The 21,135-nt window shown below is 40.8% G+C and overlaps 1 protein-coding gene across 4 annotated transcripts; it reads left to right on the forward strand.

The window, feature by feature from the left end:
• The first annotated feature begins 144 nt into the window (after positions 1-144).
• Positions 145-19,833, forward strand: stat2 (signal transducer and activator of transcription 2). Of its 4 annotated transcripts, none has more exons than XM_028963991.1 (24): positions 145-1,336; positions 1,657-1,793; positions 3,393-3,546; positions 4,318-4,413; positions 4,526-4,618; positions 6,924-7,002; positions 7,089-7,153; positions 9,360-9,511; positions 11,094-11,252; positions 12,788-12,877; positions 13,321-13,380; positions 13,905-13,925; positions 14,023-14,116; positions 14,664-14,711; positions 14,856-14,939; positions 15,156-15,254; positions 15,390-15,525; positions 15,713-15,765; positions 15,887-15,981; positions 16,212-16,351; positions 17,245-17,433; positions 17,661-17,715; positions 18,811-18,893; positions 19,427-19,833. In XM_028963991.1, the coding sequence occupies exons 2-24, from the start codon at positions 1,663-1,665 to the stop codon at positions 19,624-19,626; spliced, it is 2,376 nt and encodes a 791-aa protein (XP_028819824.1). In that variant the 5' UTR covers positions 145-1,336; positions 1,657-1,662; the 3' UTR covers positions 19,627-19,833. The 4 variants fall into 4 exon arrangements, with proteins under 4 accessions (XP_028819824.1, XP_028819831.1, XP_028819840.1 ...); XM_028963998.1 differs by having other exon boundaries at positions 145-1,224; XM_028964007.1 differs by having other exon boundaries at positions 145-1,136.
• Positions 19,834-21,135: the final 1,302 nt, after the last annotated feature.

Genomic DNA, 21,135 nt, shown 5'->3' on the forward strand with positions numbered 1-21,135 from the left:
TGGATAGCTGAAATTGGTGGGTAACTATGAACTATGAACCAAGGTCATCTTTATTGTCATCTCTTCATATAGAAGTATACAGACAGATACTGAGAGACGAAGCTTCAGGTATTCAAAGTGTGCAAAAAGACATAGTGCAAATTGAAATAACAAAACATGACAAAGGACATTGTGCACCAACCCATAATATATAGTGCAGTTTGAGACAAACTAGACAACCAGGCGGACAAGTAGCTGCAATATGACAATATATCAGTGTATGGATATATACATAGTGTATATAGTATATGATATACTATGATAATAATGATAGTAGTGATATAACGATATATATGATAGTATGACTGATGATCATTATAATATTAACAAAGCAGAGTGTGAGGAAGGGAGAGATTAAACTGCAGAGTACAGTACTGTTGTACAGGTTCAAACCCCACTGACTGCTATTGTGAAGACACTTAACCCTGAGTGTCTTCAGGGGGACTGTACCTGTAAACACTGATTGAAAGTCGCTTTGGATAATGGTGTCTGATAAATGTAAATGTAATGTTTTATTAATGCAGGTTATTCATGGGTTTATTCTCACTTTCCGTGGGTGACAGAGCCTGTCCCGGGTCACCCCACCATGTCAGGTGCCTGCCCACTGCAGTTCATGGGGTTGTTAAAATGGGGTTGTCAGGTGTAACAATAGAGCAGCAAACACATCCTCTGCTGTTCAAATTGTATTTTTGACCACTTTCAGGGAAAATTTTAATAGAAAGCATTGCCCGAGCATTATGTGTACTCGACCTGGAGCAAACCGGAAGTGTTAATGCGAATTAAATTTGAACCAATGAACTAACGGCTGAGTCGTGTTTCGTTTTCCTGACGTCACCGCGCTCGACGTCATTTCTTGGAAGTCGCCGCTCTCCGGCTCCGAGTTTCACTGCGGCTGTTCCCTATGCGATCCTCCCTCCGCGAGGGGTCTGCGCCCGCCTCTCTCGCTCGGGATTTGACGGACGGCTCGGCACGTCCCGCCCCCAAACCTCACATCCACCAATTAGAAGCAAGAAGCGCGGAAGGGCGCGGATCCCGGAAAAACAACACGGAGGCGGCCAGAGCGGAGGAGTCGGAAAACCGCCCCGACTCTGACTTCGGTGAGAGCAGCAGGCACCGGAACGCGGGGAGGGTGGACGGAACAGCCTGTGGGGACAGGAGGCTCGGAAGAGAAACGACACGAGGAAGGTGGGCCGCGGCGCTCCGTGGACGCACATGCAATAACACGAGGGTCCTCTGAATTAGTGTCTTTCGGCTGGGACCGTGTCTGCTCGGTTGTGTAACAAAGTAAAGGGGCTCGGTGAGTAGCGGGGACATTTGTATGTGATTCTGTTGGAGAAAATGACCTGTGTTATGTAAGAGCTTTTCAGTAAAACCCAGAAATCCCAAATTGTGCCCCTGTCCTTAGCTGTCAAGATGTTGCTCTATCCCAATGATCTCATCTTCACTGCTCTTCTTGTGCTGTGAGCTGTGGTTAGTTAGTAATTATGTTTCTCAGTATTCGATGCATTATGTGTTATTACACAAAATTGTTGCATGGATAAAAAACGCAAACATTTATATTGTAAATGTTCGATTACATTTGTGTGTGTGTGTGTGTGTGTGTGTGTGTGTGTTCAGCACAAAATGGCTCTCTGGAATAGGATCCAGCAGCTGGAGCCAGTCTATCGCCAGAAGGTGCATGAGCTGTACGACAGAGATGAGTTCCCCATGGAGGTGCGGCACTACCTCGCACCCTGGATAGAGAGCCAGACTTGGTATGTGTGTTACAATTGAAATAGTATATCCTGTGCAGTTTTAGTCTGGATTTTGGAAATTTGTGGATTTTATGAATTGTACATTTTGTACATTTGTGGATTTCCATATCCAAACACCAGGAAATGCTGCATCATAATGTTATAGGACAGGGGAAATGTAATTTAAGCAGGATGGGAATGTAAACAAACGCATCAAATGTTTAAAAAAATTATGCCTTTCATTAGTGTTTCATGTGAAATCTTACTACATTTGCACAAGCTTGTTTAATTATCTGATGAATTATAAGAAATCACACAAAATTGGGAAAATATTTAGCTGCCAGGTGTAAATAAGACCTTTGTATGCATTCAGCCAACCTGTCCTGTGACTCACGGATTATGGCACTGCTGGCACGTACACATAATCTGTCCCCGAAATGTCAATTTATTCACTATACAGGTTGAATCTGCTGGAAAAGTTTAGGCTGTAATGAATGATGGGGGCTGCCATAACTAATTTGTATGCTCATGTCCAATATATTATTTGTGATTAGTTGAATAGATGGTTTAAAGCATAGCATTGTCCTCTAAATTGTTGTTATAGACCACAATGCATAATGGTCCACATCAACCTCTGTAGGGTACAGCTTCTGTGCACTACTTTTTGATGGGGAGAGTGGTTTGTTCGGTGAGTTGTCCTGAGATGCCAAGTTAAATTCTGGTGGAACGTGTTTGAGCAGGATCACTTCAATTATAAAACTCATGGTAGTCCTGGGGTGCCCAAACCATATCAGTGAACATTCATCAAATGCTTCGCTGTGTGATTATGCTGAAAACGTTCAGCCACTTAGTTCTATATTTGTACATGTCAAGTGTATATCAAGGTTTTAATAATAAAAAAACAGTAGACCTGTTTTTAAAGGTCCCATGACATTTTTTTCCTTTTATATAGGTCTTAGTTGTCCCCTAATACTGTATCTGAAGTCTCTTTCTGAAATTCAGCTTTGGTACAGCTTATTTTAGCCAGTCCCCCAATGAGATTTCCCTAGGACGCGCCTTTTCGGTGTGTGTAGATTTAAATGCTGGGGTGAGGGATGAGGAGGAGGGCGGCCTATAGAAGTGCATGGGCGCTCGCGTAAATGACACCATGAACATTTACATTTAGGACATTGTTATCTTGAGCGACTTATAATCAAGCCATGACAGTGGAGCTACTTTTTTAGGGGAGAGGTGCAAAATTCTCTGGGTGGGCAAAGCATTAGAAATTGGAGGTAACCGTTCCCCTTATGATTATAAATGGGGCTGAATTCCATAGACAGGCTAATTTTAATAATGTTAAAATTAATGTTAAATAATTTTCATGTCAAGGAACCTTTACTATGCATTTTTGCATAGTACGGTGCCTTTTTAATATACTGTTCTATGCAAATGATAATAGTAATAATAACTTTCGCATCCTCTGCCCAGATCAGATTCCAAAATGTGATTCTTGTCTACAAAGCCAAAACTGGACCAGCGCCCTACATGAGACCCACACTGCACCTCACTTACTCCTCCTTGGAAGTCCTACCTCCTACAATGAAAACATGCATCTAGATGCTTCTTCGTTCTCTGTTTCAGGGATCATGCAGCACAGGATCAAAACCAGGCAGTGCTCCTCTTTCAGGTCCTCCTGGAGAATCTGGATAACCAATATAGCCGCTTTGTTCAAGAAGGCAGAGAGGAGAGTTTCCTGCTTCAGTGTAATTTCAGGAGATTCAAGCACAACTTCCAGGTAGTAATATGGTTGTTGTTTTTCTCTTTTCCATCTGTCTCTTTCATGTGAGCATGTATTGGATGCTGGATGGTACTTTGGATCAGCTGATATCCAAACACCAGTTATTGGTGTCAGGATAAGAACGGAATTAAGGAAGCTGGATCGCTACATCCCTAGTTACTATGGGGGTTTTGGTCACTATGGTGACACCGTTCCTGAGCACCCAAAATATGGTTTGAGAAAAGAGCTTTACTGTGCCAGTGTCACCCAGCAGACCTATTGTTCCCAACACCAGACCCCTGTCACTGAGGTGCCACTGAGCAAGCATCGTTCCCACACACTGCTCTCCAGGCACCTTTCATGGCTGCCCAGAGGGCACATCTCGTTGTGTGCATTGTGTGCAATCACTTCACTTTCTGTATAATTATGAGGTCAGCAACTAAGAGCTGCACTTCCTGGTGGCCTTTCATTCGAGAGGATTTTGCTGCCTCTGTGGCTCCCTGCACTGTCCACTAAACAGACACCAGTTGACCAGCTTCCTGGTCTCTGCCAATAGTCACTAGACCTGCATCTATAGTATACACAGGAATTCATTTATTGCACAAAATCATTTTATATGAATTTTATTTTCTGATCTGATCAAGTAACTTGAAAATGGAGAAGAATATGAAAAATTTAAGCATTTTAGAAACTGTAGGACATTCTGTAGATAGTACAAAAATATACTTTTTGCTGTATTTATGTGGTTGTTGAAGTGGGATTTTAATGTTCTCAAATTATGTTATGCAGAGGTACCAGGAGGAGCCAACCACACTGGCCTCTATTATCCTGTGGTTCCTCAGAAAGGAGAAAGAGATCCTGGATACTGTAGAGCTTTCGCAGCAGGCAAGTCTTTCACAAGGGACATTGCATTTTTTTTTTTTTTTTTTTACAAAATTCTAACTCTGTGCTCTTCCTGGTGACTATAATACTCACATTTTTCTCTTTTGTTCATCAGGTACAGACTCTACAGGTACAGCAGACCAGCATGGACACAGACCATCAAAGGAATTTACAGAGGAGGGTGGAGGATATTCAGAACAAAGTACAGGTGTGGAGTGTGTGTGTGTGTGTGTGTGTGTGTGCATTACTTTGCGTTTACAGCATTTATCAGACACCCTTATGCAGAGCGACTTACAATCAGTAGTTACAGGGACAGTCCCCCCCTGGAGCAACTTAGGGTTGAGTGTCTTGCTCAGGGACACAGTGGTAAGTGGGATTTGAACCTGGGTTTTCTGGTTCATAGGCGAGTGTGTTACCCACTAGGCTACTACCGCTACTACCTAATACCGCATGAATACAGTATGTATTGTATTTTGTACACACTTTTGTAGACAGTAAGTAAGTAAGTAAGTAAGTATAGCTTTATTGTCATCCCATCCATATACATAGTACACAGTGTGACGAATTATTGTCATAAATGCAACACAGTAGCACAGCAGCAAACAAATGAACAATAAGGATAAAACGGGGGTTCACCTTCTTCAGCTGACAGAGAAAATGCAGGCGCTGCTGGGATCTTTTTATCAGGAAAATGGGGTTGTTGGTCCAGGAGAATATAATCTGTATAAAATGAACTCCATGGAACTTGGAGCTTCTTGCTCTTTCCACCAGTCTTCCGTAATGAGCTCTTTTGTCTTGTGTGCATCTGGGACATCTACATTCACCAGGTATCTGGAGAGAAAGCACCACAAAATGTAATATAACTAACTACAAGATCGCTGACTAGCTCTGAATTTGGTCTTGGTCCCCCCCGGTCTTAGCAGTGTCTTTTACTGTCACACTATTACGAACGTCCTAACTGGCTGGGGAACTGCAGACAGTTTCTTTCCACAACACAAAAAGCCCTGAAATCACATCCTCTGCATGTAAATTACAGCTGATTATCTATGCCAGAATATGATTGGGCTCATTTGACTCAGGCTCGGGCTTATATAAGCCCTAAGAAATGCTTCCAGGGTTGTCAAAAGTTTAGTTTAGTAGTAAAATGTGTAAGAACCCTGACTGTAGAGATGATAGCATCATAAACAGCATTATCATCGGTACACAGGTGGGGGGAAATGTAAAGTAAGAATGCTTTCAGAAAAAAAAAACAAATGCAAAGTGAGCATACATAAGGAACTTCTAAATAAAATCATTATCTGGTAACTACCGATTTCCTACGCAAAATCTTTTAGCTACACTTGCACAAAGGGATTATATCAGGTGTATATACTTGCAATAAGTCAAAGTATTTAAAAATAATTATATAAACAGTACAGACCAAAAGTTTGGACACACCTTCTCATTAAATGTGTTTTCTTTATTTTCATGACCATTTACATTGGTAGATTCTCACTGAAGGCATCAAAACATTGAATAAACACACGTTGAGTTGTTTTCTTAACAAAAAGTGGAGACCTGGCCTCCACATCGGATCTGAACCCAATTGAGATGGTTTGGGGTGAGCTGGATCGCAGTGTGAAGGCAAAGAGGCCAACAAGTGCTAAGCACCTCTGGGAACTCCTTCAAGACTGATTCTCTCGATGAGCCTCAAGAGGTCGTCACCTGATGCCTTCAGTGAGAATCTACCAATGTAAATGTTCATAAAAATAAAGAAAACACATTGAATGAGAAGATGTGTCCAAACATTTGGCCTGTACTGTGTGTGTCTGTGTGTGTGTTTATGTATATAGCAAAAGGCAGTTTGTTTGTTGACTGCCTGGAAAACAGAACAATAATGATGGTCTGCAGGCAAGAGTGAATCATAGTGGAGGTTACTTGCAAGTTTGTGGCTGCATTTGTGCAAATGCATTTGGAGATTTGGTCAGGTAGGCATATTATTGGCCCAAAATTGATTCTGCAGAGGGTAACGACATCAAACATACTTCACTGATGTAAACAACATTGAACCTGTCTGGGATTACAACCTGGAACATTTGAGGAGGCTTACAGGCAAATGAGATCTGTGGTCAGCCTACCAACAGAGTTCCTTCAAAAAACTGTCCGCAAGCATGGTGGTTTTATTCTATTCATTCAGTTATTATTATTTTTTTATTTGATAAAAAAATTATTAACACTTTTTTGTTTTTGATAGCATTCTTAGTTTTATAGCATTTTTTCACTTTTATATAGTATTGTATGTTTAGTGTGTTATGTATCTTTATTATATATTTTGAAAGTATAATTTATTTTATTAATATTCATTCATTAGTGTTATTTAAATGCTCATAATCACAATATTAATCAATGCATTTTACCACTTTAGTTTAGAATAAGCAAAGACCAAGTAGCCATGTGTTTGCATGTTAACTATACAGATAACTATTCTACTAGATTATCAGCGTGATCTGATTGGTTGCTTTGCTGATGGGCAGGTAATGGATCACACGATAAAATGTTTAGAGGAGCAGCAGGATGAATTTGACTTTAAATACCAAACACATCAGATGGAGGGTAAGTGCACCTGCACATATACACTTCCACCAAGATCTTTCTCCACTAGGTTTCCGTCACACCACAACTGCTCTGCATCTATCTAGGAACCATCCACGAGGCAGACAAAATCCTGCAGCAGATGCTCAACCGACTAGATCACTCTCGCAAGGTCAGTGACTGAGGGCCCTGTTTCAGTATATTCCATGTCATGCATGTTCATTTAAATTGATTTGTATTTTCATGTGTAACAGATGAAGTGCATAGACTTTTGAGAAGCATGTCTTTTCTAAGTAAAAAAAAAAACAGTCAATTTAGGAAATTTCCACCTGGAATAACTAAAATTCATAAATAACTAAAATAAATTATATACACTATGAAATACATGATATTACTTTGATAATAATATAAACCAGATCTACTCAATAACTTTGTTACAACTTTGGTTTCTCAGGGTGGGGGTAAACCTGATCTGGGCTGTTTGATTTCAGAACTGTAAGAAAATCTATTATTTGTGTTTATTTTAAGCATGTACAGTTGTCTCAGAATGTCCAACAGGTGTAATGGCAGGTTTGGTAAAAAAAAAAAAAAAAAGCAGTGTTTATGTTTGGAGGTACTGGACAGTGCAGAATAGCTTTTGTCTAGTGTCATGGTCCACAGTGTACATCCATTTTGATAATATTGGTCCATTTGTAGATCTCTCTAGCTTCAGTAGTTATGAGCTCTGGTACATTTCATGCTGTTACGTCTCAGATGTAGCTCAGTGCCTGCAACCAGGATCTAGAGTAGCTCGGAGAGAGATGGATTAGACTCAGGTGGTTGGAAGTGAGTGGTTATGGTAAATGCCTCTGATTGCAACAATGGCAGGGGGTCTATCTAGGACAGCCTATGGGGAAATGATCATCTTAAACATATTGCTTAAGTGATAGTCAAAGGACAGATCACTGTCAGTTGTGATTCCCAAGTCTTTGTACATACAGTGGGTTGCAAAAGTATTTGGCCCCCTTGAACTTTTCCACATTTTGTCACATTACAGCCACAAACATGAATCTATTTAATTGGAATTCCACATGAAAGTGGTGTACACTTGAGAAGTGGAACAAAATCATACATGATTCCAAACATTGTTTACAAATAAATAACTGAAAAGTTGGGTGCGCGTAATTATTCAGCCTACTTTGGTCTGAGTTAGGTCAGTTGCCCATAGGCATTGCCTGATGAGTGCTAATGCCTAATGGTGCACCTGTGTGGAATGTCAATACAAATACATCTGCTCTGTGACGGTCTCAGAGGTTTTTTAAGAGCAACAACACCATGAGGACCAAAGAACAAGGGATCATTCAGAATTGGAAGGAGTATGGCACAATTGTAATCTACCAAGACAAGGCCATCCACCTAAACTCACAGGCCGAACAAGGACAGCGCTGATCAGAAATGCAGCCAAGAGGTCCATGGTGACTCTGAAAGAGCTGCGGAGATCTACAGCTCAGTTGGGGGAATCGGTCCTTAAGACAACTATTAGTCGTGCAATGCACAAAGTTGGCCTTTATGGAAGAGTGGCAAGAAGAAAGTCATTGTTAAAAGAAAACCATAAGAAGTCCCATTTGCAGTTTGCCACAAGCCATGTGGGGGACACAGCAAACATGTGGAAGAAGGTGCTCTGGTCAGATGAGACCAAAATGGAACTTTTTAGCAAAAATGCAAAATGCTATGTGTGGTGGAAAAAAACTAACACCGCATGTCACTCTGAACACACCATCCCCACTGTCAAATATGTTGGTGGCAGCATCATGCTCTGGGGGTGCTTCTCTCTTTGTCAGGGACAGGGATGCTGGGAAGATGGATGGAGCCAAATACAAGGCAATCTTGGAAGAAAACCTCTTGGAGTCTGCAAAAGACTTGATGTCCACCTTCCAGCAGGACAATGACCCTAAACATAAAGCCAGGGCAACAATGGAATGGTTTAAAACAAAACATATCCATGTGTTAGAATGGCCAAGTCAAAGTCCAGATCTAAATCTAATCGAGAATCTGTGGCAGGATCTGAAAAAACTACTCTTCACAAACTAATCTGAATGAGCAGGAGCTGTTTTACAAAGAAGAATGGGCAAGAATTTCACTCTCTAGATGTGCAAAGCTGGTAGAGACATACCCTAAAAGACTGGCAGCTGTAATTGCAGCAAAAGATGGTTCTACAAAGTATTGACTCAGGCCTTTCAATTCATGCTTGTTTGTGACTGTGTAATGTCCACATGTAGTTGTGTTACAGAATGGGGCAGTTTTGTATTGAACCACTCAAAAAGCTACAAGTTATGTATAATAACTCATTCCAATTATTGTTAAATGCATATTTAGGCCCTCTCTTTGTCTTTCTCCAGTCCCTGCTTCTGGCTCTGAGGGAACTGTTGACTTTAGTAGAAGAAGTAACATCCTTGTTCGTTGAGGAGGAGCTTGTGGGATGGAGCCGTAGACAGCAGAAGGCGTGTATTGGTGCACCAGAAGACACAAGCTTACTCGTATTGGAGGAATGGTAACAAATTCAACCAACCCACTCACTCGCACGCATGCACACACGTACACACACACACACACACACACACACACACTCAGTCGGGGCTCGTATATTGTTCTCAGTCACATAGCGAAATGCTTCTTTCTTGATCTCACAAGCACCACTGGACTGGAGGACCCAGACACAAAGTAAAGTTTATTCACTTTCCACCCCAACAGCTCACAAATGGAAAGTTAATGGGATGACATGCATCCTTTTGTCAACTATGCAAACCTTTTTGTAATTTTGTTAATATTGGCAATGGTGAGAAGTGTTATTGCTGGGTTTGATTAAGAATAGGCCATCCAATTAGGGTAAATGTTATGTTTTTAAGTATTTTGTTTTAGTTTTTATTCCCCCTCTTATGGATTGCCACTTTGTCGTGATCTGGGGGTTTGTGTGCCTCAGTGACCCTAAACTCAACCTTCAGGTGGGACACCAAAATTGGACAGGTCTTAGAGTAGAGGCCTGACAAAGTGCAATCCAGTAACATGACAAAAACAGTTATCCAGAGCACCCCCATCCCACCTCACCCATTTCCTGCCTCTGTCGCCATATGCGCCTCCTTCACATTTCTGTCTGCCCCCTCATATATGCCTGTCTAAAACCGGCCCTGATGGTGCCATGACTGGAAAATGATGGTGGGTTTGGAGTGTCATTCTGAATGCTGCTGCTGCATTTGTGGCATTGTGTAGTATGCACATATTGATTCTGTAATATTTGTCACGCAGGAACCCTTATTGTATGAACTGCAGTTTCTTCCATTCCAATCTGAGGTCCTCTGTATGCATGTGCTGTAAAGAGAGGATATAGGATGAGTTGTGCTTATACACGACACAGTTATTCACTTTATTTGTATACCACTTTTAATACAAATATAATATAATGTTATACAAGTGCTTTCTGTAATAAAACAAACTAAACAAGAAATTTTAGTAAACAACAACAGGAACTGAGGAAATGCTTTCATCACCAGAGGCAGTAGTGGGAATATATACTACTCACAATAAGTTAGGGATATTGTCATTTACATGAGTGCTTTTCCAATTTTCTCTGAATTTTAATGAAATAAGTAAAAGGTCTCTTTGAAATTACTAATAATGCATCAGAAGAAACACCATTTTCATTAGTTTAATATTTATTACCATCTCATGAATGGGCCTGCAACCTTGTGGCAGTTGCATAACGATGTCTGAGTGCATAGGTCCTTAGGTACTTGTCATCATTGCGGTCTGACACTCCTGGGTCTGTCATGAACTCTGCCAGCAGTTGTGTGTCTTTTGGTATTGGCCCTAATATAAGGCACACCTATACACAATGAGACCATGGAAAACACAAAATGATGTGTGATTACCCCAATACAATTGCCTCCCTATCCCAAACATGTCTGAAGTGAAGTATGACATCCACTAAGTCTCTCACAATATCGCTAACTTTTGTGAGTAGTGTATTACAAAAGATTAAAATTTTGTCGGGCTCATAGGATATAAGCAACTTGCTTAAAGCAAGTCTGATAAAAAAAGAAACCCTGTAGTAACAGTTACTGTGTTTTTTGTGTTAGGATGACTGCTTTAGCTCAGGCACTCTTCCAGGTGAAGAGTTTTCTAATGAAACTGGATGAATTGTCTGGGAAGGTGACTTATGAAAAGGACCCAGTTCTCGCCCATAATCTCTATCTGAAGCAACGCACTGACAATCTCCTCACCAGACTTCTGAAGAGGTAGGCACTCAACTTTATTGCAATTATACCCTATATTATTGGCTTACCATTGGCTGTGGTATGGTCCCACTTTGGGGTCTTGCATGTACAGTCTTGGCCAGTGTTTTATATCTTTTTGTCTGTTGTTTCTGTGGTATATTGAAGTATAATTACAAGCATTTTATAAATTTCAGAGGCTTTTATTGACAATTACATCAAGTTTATGCAAATAGTCAATATTTGCGTTGTTGGGCCTTTTTCAAAATTCCTGCAATTTGCCCTGGCATGCTGTCAATCTTCTAGGCCAAACTGATTGCAACCCATTCTTTCATAATCCATACTTGGAGTTTGTCAGAATTTGTGGGACTTTGTTTGTCTACTTGTCTCTTGAGGATTGACCACAAGTTTTCAATTGGATTAAGGTCCAGGGAGTTTCCTAGCCATGGACCCAAAATTGCAATGTTTTTTTCCCTGAGCCACTTTATCACTTTGACCTTATGGCATGGTGCTCAATCATGCCGGAAAAGGCATTGTTCTTCATGAACTGTTCTTGGATGTTTGGGAGAAGTTGCTGTCGGAGGATGTTTTTTATTCATGGCTGTGTTCCGTGGCAAAATTGTGAATGAGCCCACTCCCTAGGATGAGAAGCAGCCTGACACAGGAATGGTCTCAGAATGCTTTACTGTTGGCATGAGACAGGACTGATGGTAGCGTACCCCTTTCTTTCTCCAGACAATACTTTTTCCAGTCCTCAGTAGTCCAATCCCTGTACTTTTGCAGAATATCAGTCAGTCCTTGAGAAGTGGCTTCTTCACTGCCCTTCTTGACACCAGGCCATCCTCCTGTCACGTTCCCGACTAAGGGGGAAGGAATGTGGACAATGTGAACATGGTGGATAGGGACAAGGAGGGATACACGGGCCAAAACTAAGTGCACAAAAGTGTGTTTATTTACAGTGCGGTATGTGATATTTACAACAAAATCAAGTAGTGCTATGTACATGACCATAAACCCCTCAACCAAATCCACACAACTATATACACACTAACAGAGGGGGAATCCATGCAGATTAGCCACCAGGCCGTGAGCGGAGCCAGCAATCAGACACACACCTGAAAAGGAAAGGAAAAACTCACACACAAACACACAAAAGGCAAACAATTCCCCTTTTATTACTCCCTGGTGCAAAGCACCCAGGGATGTAACACTCCAAAAGTCGTCGACTTTTTTTTTTTTTTTTAAGTGCAGATGCACTTACACCTGCCTGCTGCCATTCCTGAGCAAGCTCTGCACTGGTGGCACCTCAATCCTGCAGCTGAAACATCTTTAGGAGGATCACTGAAATGATCTCAGCAGGTCCTTTTGTGGAAGGGCTGCAATGCAGTTCATTTTCATCATTGCAAAGAGGAGCTCTGCCTTTCATCACTCTTCATAACATTCTGGAGTATATGCAAATTGCCATAATAAAAACACAAACTTTGTGTAAATTTGTATTGACTGTAGATGTAGGCTGAGGTTAATTGTTTCTTGGGGTGTGTGTGTATTTTGTGTTTCAGTGCATTTGTTGTGGAGTCTCAACCCACTATGCCTCAGGGTAAAGGTCCACTTGTTCTGCGAACCGGTATTCAGTTTTCAGTCAAAACAAGGTCAGTAAAATCCAAATGAAAGTGCTATAATCTTTTCAACCTTTGGTGAATATTAGAAAATTGTTCGGAATGTTCAGTGCTGTTGCAGGCAGCCTGACCTTTTTTTATTGTAAACATTTTCGATCAAATTCTCTACCTTTAGTACAAAATAGTTACTGTTGTGGTTAAAGAAGTGCATTTTCAAAAACACAATTTTATGCAAAACACTTAAAATCTATGTAACGACCTAAAGTTCCTACTAGTTACATTATTATTACATTAGGACAGTCATTGCAAATTTGAATTTGATGGACCTCATTCTATAATAATAATTAAATGTTTAACCTTTGATTTTTATTTTTTGCACATCAATGAAGACGTTACGTGCATTTAAAATTTTACATTTAAATTTACGTTTAACTGTATGTTTTATTCTTCACTTCACCTCTCTGTCTCACACACAGACTACTTGTGAAAATCCCAGAGCTCAACCATGAAATGAAAGTGACAGTGACTGTTGACAAGTAGGTGAAGTGTCCTTTTATTCTTTCAGTCTATAGGGTAGATATTAGGGCACCACAGCCCTCTTTTGTTCAATTCAGATGTGCTTTTGGGTGGTAGTAGCCTTACTACCATTGTGTCCCCGAGCAAGACACTTAACCCAAAGTTGCTGCAGGGGGACTGTCCCTGTAACTACTGAGTGTAAGTCGCTCTGGATAAGGGTGTCTGATAAATGCTGTAAATGTAAATGCTTTTCTGTCCTCATAACGGTGATTGGATGCAATAGTGAGTGTATTTGTGCATGACATACATGTACACAGTTTCTGCTTTACCCAAACACAAGTGAATATCTGTGAATATACTGTCATTGTGGCCATTGATGAGTAGTTTTTCTTTTATGATTGCACGCTGAACCCCGATATTTATGCTTGGCCATTGTATAACATCCTTTACCTTCTCCTCATCTTTATGTATATATATATGTATCCTGCACCCGAGTGGTGTATGTGTTGAATAATTCAGTGTATGTGATATGTGTGTATTTCAGGGAAGCACCTCAGTTTAAAGGGTAAGTTTATGTCCAAACATCAGCATGGTGTCACCCTGAAGATTCCCCTGCACCATCTCTTACCCACTCTCCTCCTTGTCTGTCTCTGTGTGTGTAGATATAGGAGGTTTAATATTTTAGGAACAAACACTAAAGCCCTGAATATGACTGAAAGCATGAATGGAGGCTTTGTGGCTGACTTCAGACATCTGGTGAGTGCAAATAAAATAAATATTCACCCCTTTTGCCTCTTTGTTCGTGAAGCATAAATGGTGACATGATGTTGATTTGCAGTTTAGAAAGTATTTTAAAGAAATAAAACTTGATTGTATTCATGATATGCCATACTCTGTAGAATCTGTGATTTCTCATTGAGAGGTTACTGGTAAGGAGGTTCAGGATATCTGTCAGTACACAGAGTTTCAACCTGTCATATTGTCACATGGCAAAAAAATTATCTCATCACATTATAATTCTGAGGTGCATGGTGTCTTCTCTGAACCTCGGGGGCAGTGGTGGCCTAGCAGTTAAGGAAGCGCCCCCGTAATCAGAAGGTTGCCAAGGTGCAACTGAGCAAAGCACCATCCCCACACACTGCTCCCCGGGCGCCTGTAATGGCTGCCCACTGATCACCAAGAGTGATGGGTTAAAAGCAGAGGACACATTTCACTGTGTGCACCAAGTGCTGTGCTGCTGTGTATCACAATGACAATCACTTCACTTTCAAACACACACCCAGAAAACTTGTTTATGTTTCAGACCCTAAGGGAAAAGAAGTTTGGAGCAGGAGGGAGAAGCTCAACTGATGTGAGTTTTTATGAAAACGTCAACAGGCTTTTCAAAAAGGACCCATGTGCTGTTACAAGGGCTGTTTGAAATGGCTGTTAATCTTAGGCCCAAAATGATGTCCTTGATTAATAATTATATGTTTGTGTGTATGTGCGTGCACAGCTCTCTTTGAGTGTGACTGAGGAACTTCACATCATCAACTTTGAGACAGAATTTAAGCTGCATGACTTGTCAGTCAAGTTGGAGGTGGGCCTATTTTCTGTTATCTGATTGGTGAAAAACTTTGTTCATTGGCATCTTCTGATTCCTGCGTTTTGAAGTTGTTCTTCAATACTGTGAGAACATGTTTAAAGATGTGAACACACTCGTTCAATTTCTGCACATAAAGACTAGAAATATGTTCAGACATTAGCTGAATCATGCAAAAACACATTTTTGTGCATAAATATGTCTTTTTGCCAGACCTGTTCACTTCCGGTTGTGATCATCTCCAACTCCAGTCAGCAACAGAGTGCATGGGCCTCTGTTCTCTGGTTCAACATGCTCTGCAATGATGCCAAAGTGAGTTAGCATGTATGTGTGTTCTTAAGCATGTTTATAGCAGTTATTATTGGTATAACAGTTATTATTGGTGAATGGTGGGTATGTATTTGTGGTGATGTATTTACATGTGTGTGTGTGTGTGTGTGTGTGTAGAATGTTCTGTTTTTTGCAGGCAGTGTGCAAGCACCCTGGTCCCAGCTAGCGGAGATGCTGAGTTGGCAGTTCCTGTCTGTTGCAGGCCGTGGCCTTGATGCAGATCAGTTGGACATGATTGCCAACAAACTCTTCGGTAAGAGCACAGTAAATATCACCATGTTTGACCAGCTCTTTACTCAGTAAAAGGTTGAAACTTCTGGTTTACGGGGGACCGAGGTCTGGTTTTGTTCTCCTCTGCTGCCTAGTTACTCCTGGATTGCTGGGCTGTGTGTGAACTGGGAATTAGTATTTGTCTGTTCTGTGTTTCTCTCATTTGACAGGTAAACAGCAGAGTTTTGAAAGCTGCTATCTCTCTTGGCCTAAATTCAACAAGGTGTGTGTGTCTGTGCTCACAATTGTGATCATTTGTGGTCATTCACACATTTCCACAAGAAAATTCATAAGACTCTGCGTAGATGTATGGCCGGTACGCAACATTTTGTTTGTGTGCACAGGAAAGTGTTGCTGAGAATAATTTCACTTTCTGGGTGTGGTTTGATGGAATCCTAGGCCTGGTGAAGACTTTCTTAGCCGAAATATGGAAAGACGGGTAGGTGTGTGATTTGTGTGTCGTTAACCATGAAGTACTAAAATGTTCTTTACATTTTTGCTTATTACTATAAATTATTTGCTGTATAGCAGCTTGGGTAGGGTGGGGGGGTGTTGCGTTATGTCTCTTTTATTGTTTATCATCTCATGTCCAAGAATATGTGTTTTTGGCTGTTATATAGGTAAACAAGTGTGAGTTCATAAATTGTTGTGTTTCTCCTGCATTTTCAGCTCTGTGATAGGTTTTGTTAGTAAGGCGAGGGAGAAAAGTTTGCTGAAGAGAAAGCAGGATGGGACATTTCTGGTCCGATTCAGCGAGAGCTTTAAAGATGGAGGCGTGACTTTCAGTTGGGCTGAGACTGATGCAAACGGTCTGTACTCTCTCACACACACACACACACACACACACACACACAGAGAGACAGACCTGAGTGAATGATGAAGACAACTTCTTGATGGTTCAGATTGCACTGTGGTGCTCACTATAGACATAATGACAGTAACTAGCGTGAGGACTAAATACTTAAAAAAAAATAAAAACCTTACTCAATCTTATCTGAATCAAAGAGCAAAATACAGAAGACACCAGGTGAGTAGGACAACAGTTCAACAGTTCAAGTGTCACAATATGGCTTCTAAATCAAATAATTTTTATAATTATTTATAAAAATCCGCAACATTACTGCTGGAAATGTTACCACAGAAAATTCATACTGATCAATGTAGGAGAAAATGGATCTGTTGGCTATAGTGTAAAGAAAGCCCTGCAGAGGCTACAGGGTCCCTGAGATTATCTTGTACAAGACAACATCTCCTGTAACAAGACTTCATTTACCCTTACCCTTAATCCACAAGTCCAGATGGTGGTAGTAGCCTAGTGGGTAACACAGTCGCCTATGAACCAGAAGACCCAGGTTCAAATCCCACTTACTACCATTGTGTCCCTGAGCAAGACACTTAACCCTAAATTGCTCCAGGGGGACTGTCCCTGTACTGATTGTAAGTCGATCTGGAAAAGTGCGTCTGGTAAATGCTGTAAATGTAAATGTAGATACAAATTTCTTCAAAGCTTGTCAATTACAATGTGCAGTTGAATTTGAAAAGTCAACAAAAGTGCTTCGGGGTGATTATGGTACAAGGACAACATCATAAGGGGTGTCCGTAGCATTGAACACACTACCGATGTGTTCAAGGGTATTGACCACATTTTGTAACGATATGTAATGTTTCTACATTATATTAATATCAAATTGTCATCCCACAGGAAGAGTTCGTGTTCGCAGCGTCCAGCCCTTTACTCGAACAGACCTGACTCAGATCCCCTTTGTTGAAATCATCAGAAACTTCCAAATCTTGGAGGTGGGGAATGTTCCAGAAAACCCATTGCGATTTCTCTACCCTGGCATTCCCAAAGATTCTGCATTTGGAAAATACTACACTGAAAAGAGTGGAGGTGTGTCTGTGTTTCTGTGATTAAATTGCCTGAAAGGATTTCATTTGTATGTTTAACTTAATGAAATGTTTGTGTGTTTAACTTAATGAAATTCAGTAATTACAGCAGATTTAAATAAAAAGTATTTTGTTTGATGAATTGAAGTATTAAATTAAAAATGCTGAGAAGATTGTAGCTGTGATTTATTGTAATGCTCATTGTATGTTCTTGTGGTTTTTTTTTTGCAGAACAGAGTCCTTATTTTAAGTACATCAAAACCAAGTTGATGTTTGTGTCTAAAGAGTAAGTAATGCACATGTTAATTGAGTCGAATTGGTGTGTTGCGACATTGTTTATCTTGTTACAGCTTGTGGGGTATTGTGTCCTTTTTGCTAATGTGTTGAAAGGAGATGAAATGGGTATCTAAGGATTTGAACAACCAGGGCTTGACAGATGGACATAGCATCTCCAGCACTATGGCATGATCAGGACCTACCAAAAATGGATTCGGTTGGTTATCCGGTGAACTGGCAACAGGGTCATGAGGGACTAAGGCTCACTGAAACATGTGGCGAGTGTTGTCCAGTCCAGTAAAAGGGCTGAAGTTTTTTCAAATAAAGATCATGCCAGTTCAGATAGAAAGGTGCGTCACAGTTTGTCATGTATGGGGCTGTATAGCTGCACAGCAGTCAGCTGTCCATCACCAAAAGCTCCCACAATGGCCAGATGAGCATCAGAAATATACTACAGGTAGATGCGATATGATGTTTTGGGCAGTGTTCTGCTGAGAAAACTCAGCCTTTGTATAGCTTAAATTGTTAACAATGGATTGATGTCATGTTAGATGTGATTTGTGTAGGGATTGGGCTTTTAGATTTTTTGGCTCTGCTAGACATGTGAGCAAGACACTTTGTCAGCAAGTCGGAAATGGCACTGTCTGGCTATATCAGGGCCCAGTAACAGTCACTGTGATCTACACCAAGCAATACTCAAGGAAAGCAGGGAAATTGTCAAAAGATCTCAGCTGCCCCAGTTTCGTACCTTTTCGAGCTGCTGTATGAAAGTGAAGTGATTGTCATTGTGAAACACTGCAGCACAGCACACGGTGCACACAACAAAATGTGTCCTCTGTTTTTAACCCATCACCCTTAATGAGCTGTATATGCTGATTCAATAAAATTCTGTACATAGAAAATATGGGATGATATACATTTTTTATGTTTTGAAAAGAAGTTTGAAAAGAGGGCCCACTGTATTTTTATAGAGATCCTCTTTTTTTCTGAATTTTCTGAATACTTGTGCATTGAGTTTTGTGTAGTTGTTCACTTGTGAACAGTCGTGTAGTTGTCAGAGGCGGGGCTGTGTGTTCAGTTGTTTAGTAACTGTGTGTTGTGATAGGAGTGGGACTGCAGGCCTGTTTGAGGGTGAGATCTCACATCCAATGAATGATCCCTGTATGCTGCAGAATCTTGAGGCCACCGGTGAGTCCTGCCCAATCACAGACATGGCATGTGATTCAAGCCTTGCAAGCTTCTGCCACACAGAATGGATTTCTGGGTTTTAATGCATGTAATGTGGCGTGATGGGGGGGGGGGTTTATTCTCTTTCTGTCTGTACATCAGATCCTAACAAAATGTGAAATGCAGCTTTACATTGCAACTGAAAGCTACACATGAGCAACCACTCATGAAAAAATCATCCTGCACTTTTCTCAAAATGGTTGCACTATGTCATCTCATATTTAGAAGTAGGGTTACCTGAGCAAGACACTTGAGCTTCTCCAGTGGGACTGTCCCAGTAAGGGCATGTTATAAATGCCACAAATGTAAACAATTCATCCAGTATATCTTTCAGGCAGTTCTTTTGCACTGTTTCACAATGCACTCAAGTGGTGAGCATGTGAAGTGAGCACATTTGAATAATTTTTTACTGTTAACTCTGTAGGAAAACGATAATTGCTAATATAGTCTCTGTAAAATTGTACTGCTCTCTCTCTTTATCTGTCTGTCCTTAGTCCAAACTCCTTTCCCTGAAGATGTGATGTTGAATGATAGACCATTGCCGAGCCCACTGGATTTGGGGCTCTGTTTGGATGAGACAGAAACAGACCAGGACATCCTTAATGATGGCGCTTTCTCAGATTTCCTCCTCAACCCTTCATTTCCACTCACCCCTGATTCTCTGGGTCCACCGGAGCTCACCTTGAATTTTTAGAATAGTGTTGCTGAAGAATGATACTTCTTTTTTTATTCAATTCTGTGTTTATTCATTTGACTCTTCCTCAACTGTTCTAAAAAGTTATCAATAACATATTTTGCATTTCTGGAAAGCCTTTGTTCTTTGTTCTCTAATGATATATCATAGAAAAACATCTCTGTGAATAACCGTTTGTTTTTTAATAAAGCTTTTTCCTTGTGGTCACTCCATTGTTTTTGTGTTTGTTTTGCCCATTTTACCTTCTTCTGAGATCCTACTCTACCCAAGTAAAAAGATGTATTACTGTGTAATAGACTGTGGCCTCTGCTTGATTCTTTCATTCAGAAGCTTTTGATGATGGAACCTAGCAGGGTTCACCATTTCCTTAAGCTTTTCACTGAAGCAGGGGTTCACTCACTCACTTACATTCTATCACAACATGTTCCTAAGCAAGGACATGGCTGCCAGAGCCTGTCCCAGGACTCACATTCTCACGTGCACAAAAAATTATGAGTCCTTATGTTATGGTACCTACTAGGGCTTTTTTTGTGCTCACCTCTGGACATCAGGAAACATGTCCAGATGCAGGCACTGAGTGTCTGCAAGAGTGTTACTCTCATGTTTGACGACATCAGCAGCAGTATTTCTCCATTTGTAAACCAGGTAATAGATGCCATCTGACCTCTACAACTAATACAGAATGGCTGGTTTTCAAAATTGATAATACTGATGCTGGCCTACAAAGCCAAAGCTATCCTGCCTCACACTGAACCTCGCCCTCTCCGACCCTCCAGTACGGCTCGTCTGGTCCCTCCACTGCTGAAGGTATGAGGGGTGCACTCATCTAGACTCATCTCTGTCTTGGCCCCCAGGTGGTGGAATGAACTCCCTCGAGGTCAGTATTTTCAAACGGAAGCTTAAGACCTTTCTCTTTAGAGAATATTTTGTAAACTTCTTCCTTGTAATCTGACCCATCTAAGAAAAACTACAATGGACTGAATTGAATGATTGTATTAATAGTTGGAGTGCTAGAAAACCACAACTGATTACTTGACTGATGATAACATGAAAGCATGTGTAAGTTGATATGGATAAGGGCGGCTGCCAAATGCCACAAATGTAAATAGGCACACAAAGGATCTTCTGAATCAACCCTAAGTCTGCAGGACAAATGTCCTGACTCATTGAGTGATAGATGTTTTTTTTTTTTACCTGAATGGGGAAATCAGTATTCATGCTACTTGGTACGGAGTGTGATCACATCGGCACCTCCCTGCTTAAATATGCTATGTTGTGTGTGCTCTGGAGGGGCTCTGGAAGCTGCAGATTGGATTGGTCATAAATGAGTAGGAACAGCATGTTCCTACTCATGACGGAATTTCCTTATTCTTTTAGTTACTAAATAATGTAGGGAAGTCTTGTGAAAGGGCAATTGTGAAATGAATTTCCTTTATATCATTTCTTGGGTGACTTGTAAAATACCAATATGTCTACATACCAAAACGTAGGTAGCACTGTGAGGAAGTG

Source organism: Denticeps clupeoides, chromosome 2, assembly GCF_900700375.1.
Source record: "Denticeps clupeoides chromosome 2, fDenClu1.1, whole genome shotgun sequence".
Lineage (NCBI taxonomy): Eukaryota > Metazoa > Chordata > Actinopteri > Clupeiformes > Denticipitidae > Denticeps > Denticeps clupeoides.

Coding starts and splice junctions, on each gene's coding strand:
- stat2 (XM_028963991.1), top strand. CDS start 1,663: ATGGCTCTCTGGAATAGGATCCAGCAGCTGGAGCCAGTCTATCGCCAG. Junction 11,253..12,787: donor CTCACCAGACTTCTGAAGAG/GTAGGCACTCAA, acceptor TTTGTGTTTCAG/TGCATTTGTTGTGGAGTCTC. Junction 15,255..15,389: donor TGCTCTGCAATGATGCCAAA/GTGAGTTAGCAT, acceptor GTGTGTGTGTAG/AATGTTCTGTTTTTTGCAGG.